This window comes from Formica exsecta, unplaced genomic scaffold (assembly GCF_003651465.1).
Source record: "Formica exsecta isolate Colony F162 unplaced genomic scaffold, ASM365146v1 scaffold82, whole genome shotgun sequence".
In the NCBI taxonomy this organism is placed as follows: Eukaryota; Metazoa; Arthropoda; class Insecta; order Hymenoptera; family Formicidae; genus Formica; species Formica exsecta.
The window spans coordinates 2,559,799-2,577,033 of NW_021853592.1; the positions used below are offsets into that span (position 1 = coordinate 2,559,799).

Sequence of the window (17,235 nt, forward strand, 5' to 3'; positions counted from 1 at the left end):
TACACAAGATGGTTATAAAATAAGTATAACATTTTAAACTTTGATAACTTATAACGTGTGAACGAATTTTCTCTTGAAACTTTGAAGCTATGTACTCACAAGATTTTCCGTGGTACTAAAAAAATTCAAAAATGGTAGACCCATAGAGGTTCATTTTATTACTCAGAAGTCTTTTCTGGAGAATTTTTGAGGTTTTGCTGATATCGCATATGACATTAAACTATCAAATCTTAACATAATATATTTAATATATTAGTTCTATATAATGGACAGAACAGATCTAACGAACTCTTTGTGATATTATTCAAACAAAAATAATTGTCCTTTTAATCCAATTACGATTAAATATGACATTGAAATGCCAAGTATAATGAAGAATCCGCTATTGAAGAACTATCACTTTGAATTTTATAGATACCACGGAAAATCCCGCGTGATTCCATGAGTGCGGTACACACACCTCAAAGTTTTAAAAAGATTCATTTATATGCTCAAAACTTATTAAAGTTTGAAGTGATATATTTATTTTATAACCAATTTTTTTGTATGTACATGTATATACACACATATATACAGTAAGGAGCATATATAATTGAACCAATAATCAAATATTTTATAAAAATAGTTAAATTTTATAAAACAGTGCTAGGATTTAGTTGCAACTGTCGACCAGGTTTTGTGACTTATGTCCATTGCCCTATTCTTACCGCTAATATGCGTGTGTATAATTACTCGCATGTTAATTCTAGTTCTTCGTTTTTCCAAAATCAATTAAATTAAAATTATACATACATACTTAATATTTGAACTATCGATTTTATATGCTTTTTTAAGAGTGGATGTGTTTTACTGTTGAAAAAACACTTTTCGTTGAAGAAGATATTGTTTTTCAACATATCCGAGATTCAAAACACTTTGCCAAAAGTGTATTAAAAGATTTGTTAAGTATTTAATAATTTTGTATACTATAGTGATTAGGTCAGATCTAAACCTCGATCGAAAACCTATGGAGTTTATTAAAGAATCGAATGCATAAATCGTGTAATTTCTCATCATCAATTTTTTGGGTTGTCAAAGTTCAGGAGCAAATGGATTAAGTTTTGTTAAAATATTTTCGGAATTTATTATGCCAAGACACATATTAATATTGTTTTGGGTTCAAAAAATTTATGGGTAAAATATTAATACTGTCATATATTTGTCATTACATGTTCAAAAATTTATTGATCAGAACGTAAGGTATATGCATAAAATATGCATAAAAGGTCACAATTCACTGATTTTATCACTTATTGTTGGATATGTAGGGGAGAGATTGTCCTGAGTAATTTTTATACCATCCCTCACTTGATTTTTGCGTGGAATTACTCAGAATAACCTTCCCTACAACATACCTAAGTAGCGATAAAATTGGTGACCTTTTACCATATATAATGTTTAATGAATTGTTGTTAATTCGTATATAATAGAATTGTTGATCACTTAGAGTGACATTAAAGTACTTCAAAATTAGCACAATTGAATAAAGTGATTAGAGATAAAGTCGAGGTGTATTCTGCTCGATTTTCTCTATTTTGTGTGTGTGTGTGTGTGCAAATACAAGTGTGTGTATGTGAGTGCCATCACTATCAACAGCTTGATGGTTAGAAAAGCTGTTATAAATATATGTACATGCTGTCGCGAAGACTGTTCCTTAAGAGAAGATAATACAGAAAATCATAAGAAATGATCACAGAAAATCACAGAAATAACATAAGAATTAAACCAGATAAAGACGATAACAATTTGATCTTTCGAGAGTTTATATTTTAAATAAACGCGAGGAACTCCAGAATTATTTAATTTATTAGATTTTTATTCAAAGAGTGCAAAAGTTTTTCAATTTTTATCATTATAGCTAACTAAACAAGTATTAAAAATATTAAAAAATATTATTTAAGAATACTGTGGACATTTGCAATATATTAATTATTTTATTTATGCTATTGTTTATTTATTGTTATTTCTGCTATCTGGCTATTCTATTGTATACAGCAATAAATAATTATTATAATACACACATGTTATTTATGGTTCAATTATGCTTCTTACTGTATATATTATATCGTAAAAAAAAATATTGCTCCAAAAAATCATAGAGTTACAGAATTTGGGAAAATAGTGTGTCTGAATAAATAGAAAAGTGATAATAATAATAAGTATTTTGGTTTCTGAATGAATAAAATATGGTTGCTCTAATGAAATGTTTCTGTGTGACAAAATCATTCTTCAATTAGCTCAAAAAATTTTTTCCACATATGTTTTTCTATATCTGATTTCTTTATTTTGTTACATACGAGATTTCATAAGAACAATGACAATACGCATTGATTAAAGAAAATGAACGATTAAGAAAAATAAACGTCTGCATTCGGAGAAATCTCAACATGCGGGAAAGTTTGGGAATAGAATAATTAATAATTTATTTTTTGACATTCTTTTACAATTCCACAAGTATGTAGTTTCAGTCTTGATGCGGATGCATCGATATTATCATATAGGTATATTTTGCATCGCCATTCATTACATAATAAATAGATCGAACTTCTTTAATTACGTTGATTCCATCTATTATATCATATTTAACATTCACCTCTATCTCTGCGCATCGTAAACAAATACATATATAGTAAGTAACCAAAAAACAAGACCAACCCACGCATAGACATAATACACTATCTAATACATTTTGTCTACCGCATCATTAATTTATATAATTAATACCAAAGCAAATTTATATATTACGTAGATTGTTTATAATAATGGCTAGAAGACTAAAACGAAATTTTGGAATACATATATTATCAAATTACATCTTTTCTACAGATGTTTTAAGTTTTACAAGAATGGTGCACTGTTTCATTCTATATATATAATAACTGTGACTGAACAAAAAAAAACTTATTCCATAAAAGCTGAAATTACTTGACAATTACTTGACATTAACACTTACAAATTTAATTATATCACAGACGAATATCAAAATTTTACAGGTTTATATAATCAAGTTACGTTAATGTATATATACATGTATAGTATTAAATCAACTGTTAAAAAACATTTTTTTGCGTTCGACACAAATTGTGTGAGTTTGATTTTTTTTTTTTTTAATTCGCGGTATCTTAAATAAATTATTTCATAAATATATATGCATTATCTCTATCAAGTGTTATAAAATGTATTATAGCATTCACGTATTTGCTTGTTGCAATGATTATGAGCTTTTCAAAATGGTTGTACAAATAGTTCGTAATCCGGAATAATGGCGATCCCATAAACGCGCAATATCAATGAATAACACAACAAATTCGAAGTTAGTTTATATACTGCTCTAACATTTCCTGGAAATGATTTACAATGAATACCGAATTTAATCCCCAAACTGAATAATATAATTAAGACTTTTGCCGTTCGATTAGCGTGTATAACACATGATCAAAACATCACTAATCTAATTCGACTCGCAAATATTTCGTAATTATCTCTTGCATAATTTACATTCACATGTGTGCATTTAAATTAAATGTCACAATGCATGACAACATGAAAATCATAATGGAGGGGGCAGGAGGATCTATTCGAATTCATATGCTCTATGTCGCATCTAATAAATAATTTAAAAGCACTATAAAAATAGAGAGCGTATTTGCGTTTGTTTATACAGTATATATATGTATATATTATGAAAAAAATGCTGCTACATCGACCATGATAAAACCCAAATGAAACGCAACGCAATATTGCGAGCTTGGTCAATCGATCGAAATAACGAATTAGAAGGAAGATGAGAAAACGGATAAGGACTCTTTGGGGAGACGGTTAATCCTCTTAAATGCTGCACGCGAGGATTAAGCTAATAACGTTTACATTTTTATTAAATTAAAACCAAAAGTCGTTATAAGCTAGACTACTTTCATGAATATTACGTGATTGCCGCATGTATTATTCATATTGTTTATTATCTTTATATGAGTAATATATATATGTAATATAATTATATTATATTATTTTTAAAAATATTTCTATCTGCATTACCGCTTCATGGATTCATTTTAAACTTCGAAGCAATTCAATATGAATAAAGCTTAATCTTCTTTGTGTTTGTATAGCAGCTTGAATATTGCCTTGAAAATTATTTTTGTCTTGATTCATTTTTTAATATGAAAGGGATATATATTGCTTGTAGACATAAGAATCGTGTGTCCTATCAAGACCTGCAGCCAGCTCTCGACGAACTCCCAGTGCTCAGGTAAAGTGCGAAATTACATCATAAGAGCAGCAAACCGATGAGAAAGAAAGAAGAAATTAAAAGTCGAGGAAATATTGTCTTTGACTCGCCAGTTTTTTATTTACGTTTTTTACTTACGAAATTCGTGAAAGGAGGCACATTGCGAGTGTGAGAGAAATTAAATTAGATTAATTACTTTCAGGAGCTTTTTTTGTATTATACTTTTTTATAACATAATTGAAAAATGTACAGAAGTTTAATATTTTATTAATTTTTATGTGCTTCTAGCTATTTAATAATAGCTTCTTTATCGCAACGTGTTTTCCTCCTTCCAAAAGCGTCATTTTTTATTACGCACAATTCGCAGTGTATAATTCGCATATAATATAATTCCTATAGTTATAATTACTGCAATGATCTTTACGACAGTGTCAAGTACAGTGATGATTAAGCATACGATACACGATACAATCATTCTTGCGAAAATGATTATTTGTCGGTATTCAATTACGAAAAAACTTTCTCATAATTCTGATTAATTACTTAAGTCGCGTATATTATTACATTGCATACATTAAAAACAGTAATTGAAAAAATTTCTGGAATACTTAAAACATCTCTGTTTAGTGAATTTCAATCCGGTAACTACACTTCAAGGTTTTAGTATTTATCGGTGTCAAATAAACAAAGTTTGCGATACTCTCATCACATAACACTCTAATCTTAATTATTGTTGTATAATATAATGTACATAATTGCGGAGGATGTCACGCTTAATACATCCATAAACATATCTCAGAGACAGATCGATCGGAGGACCGGGATCGTTAGTTCTGTAATAGAATACCCCAGATGCGATGAAGTTTAATTAGTTAAGACAGAGGAAGGACAGACACAATAGCGTAGAAAAGCTAGCGGTTGTGATAGTGGTAGTGTTATCATGATAGCGATTCATTGCCAAAGTGACATTTTTCAATCCATTTTTATTATGAAATTATTCATAAATTTATTGTTGCTATTTTGCGCGCAATTTCCCTAAAAATCATGCTCTTAATAATCTAACAATCGTTTTTAATTATAAAATTATTTAAACAAGTTTATATAACTTGGCACTAGTTCTAAAAATAATTGTATAAAGGGTATGCAAATATCTTTCTTTTTTTTTTTTTTTTTTTTTTTAGGGATCTTTCGTTTTTGTACTTTGTACAAGCAAAAAAGCAAAAGTAACTATGGTTTGTTGGGATGTGAGCGATGAATACGTTATAACAGCAGTGAATGATTACTCATTGAAAGTGTGGAATGCTAAATCTGGTGAACTGATTTTTTGTTTTGATGCGAACTCTCGATCTTCAAATTTCTCGAAGAAATATATCTTGGATATTGATCGACCAAATAGGTATATACGCAGAATACAAATCGATAATCAAAGATGCGAAATTATGAAATGCATTATTTCGCGATCCAGATGCTCTCGAAATCTTCTCGCGAAACTTTGGTCCAAAGGGAATGATCACAATTTCCGTGTGCACAATTGCTGGCTTATGACGTAAGTAATATTGACAAACGCGCCATGGCCGTTGAATTAAACAGTATAATCATAAATATCTACCTATTATGAGATGATAACGTGATCTGTATATAGAAAAGAATGGCTCTCAGTTGAGCATGATAATGTTAAATTGTTTCGTATTTAAATGTCTAATATTATAATTTTTTCTTTATAAATATAAATTATTATATAATAAATAAAAAATGATAAAGAAATGTGCTACTTAATAATTATTGAAAGTTACTTTTGACATAATTCAACGACCAATCATTCATAAAGACAATTTAGACTTACATCTCCGTCGAGTTTATGCGATGTACGCTGAAACATCTTGATGAAGAAAACACAAATGTGATTGAAATATCAGGTTTGCCGCATAAGACATGCGTCGATGATGAATGTATGAGCGAATGCGCCGTCAATCGAATGAAATGAGACAGCGTAAGCGGGTAAAAAGAATGATCAAGGAGAAATGCGAGTATTCAGTCGCCAATTTGGCAATTCGAATTATATTCTCGGATCTTATCACGCAATCGCGAAACTTCGGTCCAAAGGGAATGATCACAATTTCCGTGTGCACAATTGCTGGCTTATGACGTAAGTAATATTGACAAACGCGCCATGGCCGTTGAATTAAACAGTATAATCATAAATATCTACCTATTATGAGATGATAACGTGATCTGTATATAGAAAAGAATGGCTCTCAGTTGAGCATGATAATGTTAAATTGTTTCGTATTTAAATGTCTAATATTATAATTTTTTCTTTATAAATATAAATTATTATATAATAAATAAAAAATGATAAAGAAATGTGCTACTTAATAATTATTGAAAGTTACTTTTGACATAATTCAACGACCAATCATTCATAAAGACAATTTAGACTTACATCTCCGTCGAGTTTATGCGATGTACGCTGAAACATCTTGATGAAGAAAACACAAATGTGATTGAAATATCAGGTTTGCCGCATAAGACATGCGTCGATGATGAATGTATGAGCGAATGCGCCGTCAATCGAATGAAATGAGACAGCGTAAGCGGGTAAAAAGAATGATCAAGGAGAAATGCGAGTATTCAGTCGCCAATTTGGCAATTCGAATTATATTCTCGGATCTTATCACGCAATCGACGTAGAGCGATCGCTAAATTAAACATGATTACGTAGCCAAAAATCATTAAATACTGATGTCAGCAAAATGAAAAGGAATCGCTTATATGCGACTTTCAAATGTTATGTATTTTGATTCTACATACATTAAAGACACGCGAATAAGTTTTCTTATCTCAGTCGTCAACGTCTCCCTAAACACTTAACATCGATTATTTAATATAAATAATTTTTAAAGTTTTCTCTTTAATATTGACTCTTTTTTTTTGACAATAGTGGTCGAGTTTATATTTATTTAAATTTAGTTATATAATAGAGCTATATATATTTTATAAAATTATGTATAATATTTTGTATAATATAATATCAAAGTCAAGCACACATAGTCATAAATCGAAATTCTAATCGAATGCTCAATTCTTCCGAAATTTCCATTGCTTTAATTGGCGACTGAAATGTTCAAAACTTTGTCCTTTAGATTAGACTCTATGGGGATTTGATCGGTCTTTGAAGATAAGGATAAGAGATCGGCTCGCGGTTGCATCCGATATTGGAAACTAATTATTCGCGCGAGTCTGGCTCATCGCTCCTCTGCACAACCGGGGGCTACAATGGTGTAGAGTTTAGCAGAGTTGACAAAAAAAAAAAAAATAAAGTGCATGCAAATGTGTTTGTGCTGTAAAATGTGTCGGTATAAGCTCAATAGCACAACTGGGCGCCTCGATGCGAATTGATTAATTCATTGATCTGTTAACGATTCCAGCGCGCCGTCAGGAAATCATCAAGATGACTGAGCAGTTGATTGAGAGCATCAACACCGGGGATTTCGAAGCGTACACGTAAGTAATGGGATATCTGTTAACTAAAAAAATAAAAGAACTATTTCGTCAAGCTGAAAAATAATGTAGAAAAGCGCCGAATTATTTAGCAATATATATAATATTCAACATTTTGTTTATGTTAACTAAGAAGAATTTATCCCGGTTTAGCTAAAAAATATCCATATATCCAGATTTTAAAAAATATAATAAATTTATAATATTCTATACAAAATTTTGGCTGAAAGAATGTTCAATAAAATTTTCCACAAGAGGGAGAAGGGGGATAGTTTAACGTTTGTTTTACATTTTGTTTATTAAACTGCTATTATTGTGGGTTCATATTTTATCAATATCTAGCAATATTATCATGTAAACTAGACTTGCACAATTGACAATATACCCAAAATAAATGATTCTCGATAATGGCTGTTAATTAAAAAAAATTATTGAGCAAATGTAAATTTGACGAAAATGTTTAAACATTCTGAAATAAATAGCATTAATAATGATTGAATAATTTTCTTTGCCTGATTGGAATTACAATATAAAAGAAAAAGTCATACAGAGATTTATTTTACAAAATTTGTATATTTAATTGATTTAAAAATGAAAAGCATTTTATTACGATATTCACATTCACATTCATATTCATATTCATATCATATATATAATTGTGCAAAAATCATCATCGCAGTTGCACTTTTAAAAGTGAAAAAACGCTGGCTGAATAAACATGTAAAATATTGATGTACGTTTCCACTTGAAAATGCATTAAATCTTTTCTATCATAAATTTATTCCATGTTTTCAAATTTTTGCTTAATGCTACATGTAGCTGCGCATATTCTGTAACTTATACAAATAGAAACTAAACATCGCTTATATGTATATATATAATGTTAAAATGCAATACGATGATTAATTCTGGCATTTATCTCGGTTGTTAGCTCTCCCAGTGTTAAATAAAATTTTAACCTATTGCACAATTACATGCTAATTAAACGCTGAAGTCCCAAATTAAATGTTTGAACTTTTCAGCGTATATGTATTATATTGCCAATATGCGCGTGTAAGATCCATACATATGATAAAATGTGATGCAAGGGCAGGCATATCTAATTGGACGGAATTTGATATATCGTGTCTCTTGATAAAACGTGATAATAAACATATATCTCAAAATAAAAATAAAACAGAAAAATATCAAGAGCGTACATATAGTGCACATATAAAAACAAGAAATATGCCAAAAACTTGTAACATATTTAGAACATATTTAGCTGCCTAATCTATATATTTTACCCAATTAGCCAAATAGCCAAGTCTACCAAGTGCTCTTATGTTTTTTAAGAATCTTTTTAAAAAAAAAGAGTCCACGTGTCCGCCCAAAAAATTATTGTACAAAAAATCATTCAGACTGTAACGAGGTTGCGAGTACCCCCAATAATGTAGTCAATATGTTTCTTAAAACATTTAATTCTCACATCTTGGTTTTTCCGACCTTTATATTATATGTTTGATTTTTAAACATAAGATCTCTTTAATGATTTCAGGAAAATCTGTGATCCACACCTGACCGCATTCGAACCGGAAGCTCTAGGTAATTTAGTCGAGGGAATGGATTTCCACAAATTTTATTTTGATAATGGTAATTATAACTTGTTTTCACCACCATTAATTGTCGCGCGCGTTTGTCGTTTATTACATATTTATTGTTAGTAGTGATGTATTTTAGCACGCAAAAATAATGTAGCTAAAGTTTACGTTTTTCGTTTAATGAGCCATTGTTCAGTCGATAACAAGGCATCGTGCATACTATATACACTTGCATGCTTCAGGAAAACAACTTTCAATGTTCGTCACAAGAAATCCTCTTATTTTATCTATATAGTTAAGCTCGTCGATTCGAAAAATTAAATGAATACAACACATTGATTATTTATTTATATTTTTGTAAGTTTTGTTGATTTATAACTCATCGAGGATATATTATACTTTATGCATTCTATACATGCTATTGCTATACCTTAGAGCAGATTTATTTTTAACAAATGGAGCATCTCTTTCGATTAGATTATAAACTTATTATTTTATTATCTGATAAAAATATATATATAATGGCAAATCGAAAATTATTTATAAAATATTTTGACATGATTGCAATGTGTGTTATTCTTGCCATTTTTATTATTATGCAAAATTATTTATACGCTGACTACGAAAGTTGTTCAAATGAAAATACAACACATACAACAGCTTTGCACGACCTATTTAATATGCCAATAATATTTATTTTCTAATCAGTATAATAGCAGTATAATAAAGAGTTATTGGTTGGGATATATACATATATATATGTATGTATATTGAAAATGTACAATTTCTGTCGACTATGTAATGCTTTGCAACTTGAATAATCATATGGATAACGTATGCCTCTAAAAAATTTTCGGTTACATAATAGTTGTAAAAAGAATTCGCCTGACTCTAGTATATCATTACACAATAAATTAAAGAGAAGCAATAAAAGCTGGATTAATGTAATTAGACATTACGTGATGGTAAGTATATATATGTGTATATTCTTGGTTTTTCCGACCTTTATATTATATGTTTGATTTTTAAACATAAGATCTCTTTAATGATTTCAGGAAAATCTGTGATCCACACCTGACCGCATTCGAACCGGAAGCTCTAGGTAATTTAGTCGAGGGAATGGATTTCCACAAATTTTATTTTGATAATGGTAATTATAACTTGTTTTCACCACCATTAATTGTCGCGCGCGTTTGTCGTTTATTACATATTTATTGTTAGTAGTGATGTATTTTAGCACGCAAAAATAATGTAGCTAAAGTTTACGTTTTTCGTTTAATGAGCCATTGTTCAGTCGATAACAAGGCATCGTGCATACTATATACACTTGCATGCTTCAGGAAAACAACTTTCAATGTTCGTCACAAGAAATCCTCTTATTTTATCTATATAGTTAAGCTCGTCGATTCGAAAAATTAAATGAATACAACACATTGATTATTTATTTATATTTTTGTAAGTTTTGTTGATTTATAACTCATCGAGGATATATTATACTTTATGCATTCTATACATGCTATTGCTATACCTTAGAGCAGATTTATTTTTAACAAATGGAGCATCTCTTTCGATTAGATTATAAACTTATTATTTTATTATCTGATAAAAATATATATATAATGGCAAATCGAAAATTATTTATAAAATATTTTGACATGATTGCAATGTGTGTTATTCTTGCCATTTTTATTATTATGCAAAATTATTTATACGCTGACTACGAAAGTTGTTCAAATGAAAATACAACACATACAACAGCTTTGCACGACCTATTTAATATGCCAATAATATTTATTTTCTAATCAGTATAATAGCAGTATAATAAAGAGTTATTGGTTGGGATATATACATATATATATGTATGTATATTGAAAATGTACAATTTCTGTCGACTATGTAATGCTTTGCAACTTGAATAATCATATGGATAACGTATGCCTCTAAAAAATTTTCGGTTACATAATAGTTGTAAAAAGAATTCGCCTGACTCTAGTATATCATTACACAATAAATTAAAGAGAAGCAATAAAAGCTGGATTAATGTAATTAGACATTACGTGATGGTAAGTATATATATGTGTATATTGGAATACCGTCTCTTATATCTATCCTACAACATTACATACTTTACCATTCACAAGACCCATATCAGAAGTCAAATAATTTATGAAGATCAATCGATTCAATTTTGCTTATTATCTGAACAATAATAATCGTTAGAGTTTTGCCATCAAATGAGTCTCCTGTGTAGAAGTAACCCACAATATGTTTCCATCGATTAGCTGCACCCGTTATCATAAATGTCAAAGCATGCGTTTCTTGATTTGGAAATATTATATTTCCAAGTATTATTTTTGTTGAAATATCATAAACTTTTTTGGGTGTAATATATACAACTCATTTCATCAATAACTAACACATTCTTCAATATCATTTTGAGAGAGAAAGATAGAGAGAGAGAGAAAATGAAATGTCCTCTTTTTTTTCTTCTCCCTTCTTCTCTCTTTTTCTCTCCTTTCTCTCGATATTTCGGCGTTGTTATAAAGAACTTATATTGTTTGTTATGAAGTTTATATTCGAATAATATTAATTTTGTTTTTCCATTTTGTTAACCATTTTAAGCAGTCCTGGGGAAAAACTGTAAAGCTGTCAATACAACCATCTTGAATCCTCACGTCCATCTACTGGGCGAAGATGCCGCTTGCATTGCGTATGTCAGGCTGACGCAGTACATGGACAAGTGAGTAAAAATCGTAAAAGCGGACACAGTTATATAATTTGTGTGGTTCATTCGAGTTAGATGCATTTAAAAATGTAAATAATAAGATGTCAATATGTATATTATACAATCTCTTATTGTGTTAATCCCCTCTTTTTTCCTTTGAATCTTTCATTTACTATTCCACAAAAAATCATTCTTTAGTATTAGTTTCAACTACTATACAAAATTCCGATTATTTTATAATTAACTTTCTCTATACATTGGGAATAATATCAAAACTCTTTTTTTTCTTTACTCTAGAATACACTATCCGTCCAATATCTTGCATTATATATATATCCTAACTATTCTACGATATTTTTACTGTCCAGTTGAAATGTTGTAATAATACTAATTTACATATTTTCTTTACTTTCGCCCGCAGACAAGGCGTAGCACATACTCAGCAAAGCGAGGAGAGCCGTGTATGGCACAAGAGAGACAGCAAGTGGCAGAATGTGCATTTTCACCGAAGCGCAGTGACGGGTCCATCGCCGTTCTCCTTCAACCACAAATAAATCGGTTAAGAGGACTATTCCTGTTGTTATAAAGAACTTATATTGTTTGTTATGAAGTTTATATTCGAATAATATTAATTTTGTTTTTCCATTTTGTTAACCATTTTAAGCAGTCCTGGGGAAAAACTGTAAAGCTGTCAATACAACCATCTTGAATCCTCACGTCCATCTACTGGGCGAAGATGCCGCTTGCATTGCGTATGTCAGGCTGACGCAGTACATGGACAAGTGAGTAAAAATCGTAAAAGCGGACACAGTTATATAATTTGTGTGGTTCATTCGAGTTAGATGCATTTAAAAATGTAAATAATAAGATGTCAATATGTATATTATACAATCTCTTATTGTGTTAATCCCCTCTTTTTTCCTTTGAATCTTTCATTTACTATTCCACAAAAAATCATTCTTTAGTATTAGTTTCAACTACTATACAAAATTCCGATTATTTTATAATTAACTTTCTCTATACATTGGGAATAATATCAAAACTCTTTTTTTTCTTTACTCTAGAATACACTATCCGTCCAATATCTTGCATTATATATATATATCCTAACTATTCTACGATATTTTTACTGTCCAGTTGAAATGTTGTAATAATACTAATTTGCATATTTTCTTTACTTTTTCGCCCGCAGACAAGGCGTAGCACATACTCAGCAAAGCGAGGAGAGCCGTGTATGGCACAAGAGAGACAGCAAGTGGCAGAATGTGCATTTTCACCGAAGCGCAGTGACGGGTCCATCGCCGTTCTCCTTCAACCACAAATAAATCGGTTAAGAGGACTATTCCTGCTGCCGCTCTCGGTGGACGCTTTTTGTCACCATAGAAAGCGAATTAATGAACGTTAGGAATACGGAGCACACAACATATTCGAGCGTTCTCATACACATATACATACACACGCGCGCGCGCGCACGCATATAGATACACATGGGCATACATATACACAAAGAGAGATGTGTATATGAAAGAAAGTTACATATATAACAAACAACGATATGTAACATTTGAGAAAGAGAATGATATGCATATAAGAACACACATACACAACATACATACTTAAAAGTAGTACTAAGCGCGACAAAAACCGAAGCCGCAATATATGTCGTAACTATCGGCATATATTACACGCTCCAGTACCTGCTCAGCGCACTTATTATCTACTTATCTACATTTATGCGTGCACTGCGCTACGTGTGCCTCAAAGCCTTGAGAAAAACTACACGCAAAAGCGAGATCATTGAAAACGCAAGAAAGAGCGGAGTCGATCGATTGATTGTCTAATGAAATCGTAAGGTAAATAGACATACTTTTCGGCTGTCGTCTGACAAGATTCGCGACAGAGAGAGAGAGAGAGAGAGAGAGAGAGAGAGAGAGAGAGAGAGAGAGAGTGAGAGAGGGAAAGAAAAGAGGAAAATTTCGTTGTAGATGTGCTCGCGTATATCCGATCGTTTATGCCGCGGCGTCTTAACGTCTGTTTTTTTGTAACGACGAATTTTTCTTTGATTCTCGAAGACAAAATTGTTTTGTTGAGATCGAGCAAAATTCGACGGTTATTGTGTATGTATCATTGATAAATATTGAGAAAGCAAATAGATCTTAATGAAGTATGATGTCGGATAAAGCGTTACGCGAGATTACTAGAAGATAATGAAATCGCGAACACAATCAAGCACTTGCATCGATAACACACATCGATTTGTGATAGGCGATGACGTCGTACATCGAATCGATGGAGACCGATTACGAAGCTGACAAAATGGAGCGTCATGAAAGTCACGAAATTACATTTAACTCTTACTTATTGGAACATCCAAGTTTCACGACTAATCGGCAAGATTGGAAGCTAGTCCGAATATTGAAAACCGAAACCATAATGTAGATAACGAAAAATCATCCTACATCGACGCAGAAGAAAACGTGATACAATTGAGAAACTATTTTAATAAACAAAATTAGATAAGACGAGATAATCATCGAGCACTTTTATGTATTTCGCGGCCAACTCATAATGCAAATATTTTCGGCAAGACTATTCAATAGAAAATGAGATATTATATAATATTTCTTACTATAGTAAGAAAGCTGTTGAAACAGATTGTAAACGAAGAGCATAGCAAGAGGAAATTTGGTAAAGATAGGATTAACTTGGATCAATTCTATAGGCATTAATGAACTCAGCGACAGTCATGACAGAACGAAAACGAATGGAAGGAGTGTGAGAAGGCATCGAAATGCCGGCGCAGAAGACAAAATGAGAAAGGAAACACAGGTGCGACGTAGTGTACAAAGGCAGCGGAGGGGAATCGCGGTTGAGAAGCTCATGACGAGCGACCAGGAGTAAAGATGTCGTTACGTCACCGCGCCGTGTTGACACAACGCAGCAAAGATTCTTCCAGGCAATTTCTTTTTTCGATTTAAGCTCTTGTCTTTCGTAGCGAAAGCAATGAGCTACATCTATGCACATGTATACGCTTGTATACAAGTAAAAAATATCATCGCTCCTGCAGCGAGATAGAAAACATCGATTAATTTTGGGGAGTTATATAGTTCTTATCATTAACGATAAAATTTAACAAAGTTAAAATTTTCGAGTTATGTTTGCGTGGCGTATACTTTCGATGTTTTCTATACTCTTGATCTCTTCAAGCAAATATTTTGAATATAAAAGCATTTTGTAATAGAATATTGAAATTGCGACATATAATTTAGAAAGAAAAAAAAGTAGAGATACAGTGCGAGAAAATGTATCGGCCACGTGGATAAACTAAATATCTCTTATGGGAAAATTTTACCTAATAATGCGCAAGAAAGTCCTTCGAGCTTCGTATTTAATCTATGTAGTGTAAGTTTGAGGTATATGATGAGCTTCTACGATTAATTCTACGTTTTTATCACGACTAGCAACATACGTGATATTCTATATACGACCATCACCGCAAACAACTACGATTTGATATCAAATCTTTCATAATGTTTTTAAATAGCGAATATTATTATAATCATAAATAATAAATTTATAACCGGCTTATTGAGAGGCGCGGTTGCGATATACAATAGATTATATCTCGCTGCGGGAAATATACTTCCGCCACGCGCGCGCGCACGCACACACGTAGACACACGCATATATACACATATATAGACATACACACACACACACGCATACACATATCGATGCGAATACCAATTGCAAAATACATAACGCGCAATTGCCTAGAGAGAGCGATCGTGAGTTTAACATTTTTATTTCATTGTCAAATTGGTAAAATTTAGTGATTGATGTACTCACACATTTAGCTATTTTGAAGAATGAACGCTGCCGCCAACTCATATGATGGACCGATACACAAAAATACATATACACATACACCATGCAGATACAACCGATTCTTATTTTTATTCTGTTTTTTTAATTAAATCTGGTAATTTAATTGTCATCATCTGGTATCAATTAATGATGAAATACTAAATGGTAAAATCTTCTCTCAGAATCAGCAATAAAAAGAGGGATAAAGAGAAGAACTCGAGAAAACCAATAAAAAACGCATTAATAATCTACGCTCTCTCTCTCTCTCTCTCTCTCTCTCTATTATAATAAAATATTTATTATAATAAAATATTTATTATATATTAGTATATGTATATATAGTTATCCAGACAGCACAAAAAAGCCAAAAGTCATCTTAATGATATCTAAAGATCAATAAAAAGTCGTTAAATCATATTTTAGATATCTTATAGAGGAGTATGTGCTGTCTGGATATAATTTTTTATGTAAGTCTCTTTTAGTCAATGATTTTTTTACTTTTATTGAAATTTTATCTCGCTCTCTCTCTCTCTTTCTCTCTCTCTCTCTCGCTCTCTGTTTCTCTCTCTCTCGCTCTCTCTCTCTCTCGCTCTCTCTCTCTCTCTTTCTCTCTCTCTCTTTGTCTCTCTCTTTCTCTACATTATTAATGTTATATATATGAACATATATTTATTAACTTACTTCAAGAACATAACGAGAGAAATGGTATAAACATCACATCGAGATGCAACGAGTGGGTTTATTCACTGCGAAATTAGAAATTAAATAGATCTTTACCTCAGATAATCGCAAAAATTCAAACGTTTCCTGTGATTTTCTTCATTAATATAACGAATCTTTCTACAACATTCGTATATTCTCTATTACTATTATAACATATGCGTAATAATAATGTAATTTTGACGAATGAATGGAAATGAGGAATCTCTCTTGCAAGCAATCGGGATAAACATTTTTGCCATCTTATTATATACACATACACACACACACACACACATATATATACATACATGCATACATGCATACATGCATATATGCATACATATATATACAGGATGTTCACGAAAAGACGATTCTCAAACTCTAAACGAACATTTTGGAAGGTATCTGCTGGAATAACTTTACATTCCTGTAGACAACAGAAAGAAAACGATCGCATGACCTTTTTGTTTATGTTATATGTTGAATTTGCGTCAAATAATTGTACAGAAATGTAGAGCTATTCCAGCAGATACCTTCCAAAATGTTCGTTTATAGTTTGAGAATCGTTTTTATTATTGTTTAGCAAACAATGA

General features: G+C 31.1%; 1 protein-coding gene across 7 annotated transcripts in view; it reads left to right on the forward strand.

Moving 5' to 3' along the window:
• The window catches only part of LOC115244580 (calcium/calmodulin-dependent protein kinase type II alpha chain), an 87,809-nt gene extending 71,823 nt beyond the window's left edge, over positions 1-15,986 (forward strand). For 3 of the 7 annotated variants that reach the window (XM_029822328.1, XM_029822333.1, XM_029822334.1), the window contains 4 exons: positions 7,696-7,771; positions 9,306-9,400; positions 11,974-12,088; positions 12,495-12,627. In XM_029822328.1, the coding sequence (XP_029678188.1) occupies positions 7,696-7,771; positions 9,306-9,400; positions 11,974-12,088; positions 12,495-12,627 (419 nt within the window). Of the gene's footprint in view, positions 1-4,225; positions 4,289-7,695; positions 7,772-9,305; positions 9,401-11,970; positions 12,089-12,494; positions 12,628-13,389 lie in introns of those variants that run through there. The other 4 variants (XM_029822331.1, XM_029822332.1, XM_029822327.1 and 1 more) reach the window with 3 other exon arrangements.
• The last annotated feature ends 1,249 nt before the right edge of the window (positions 15,987-17,235 follow it).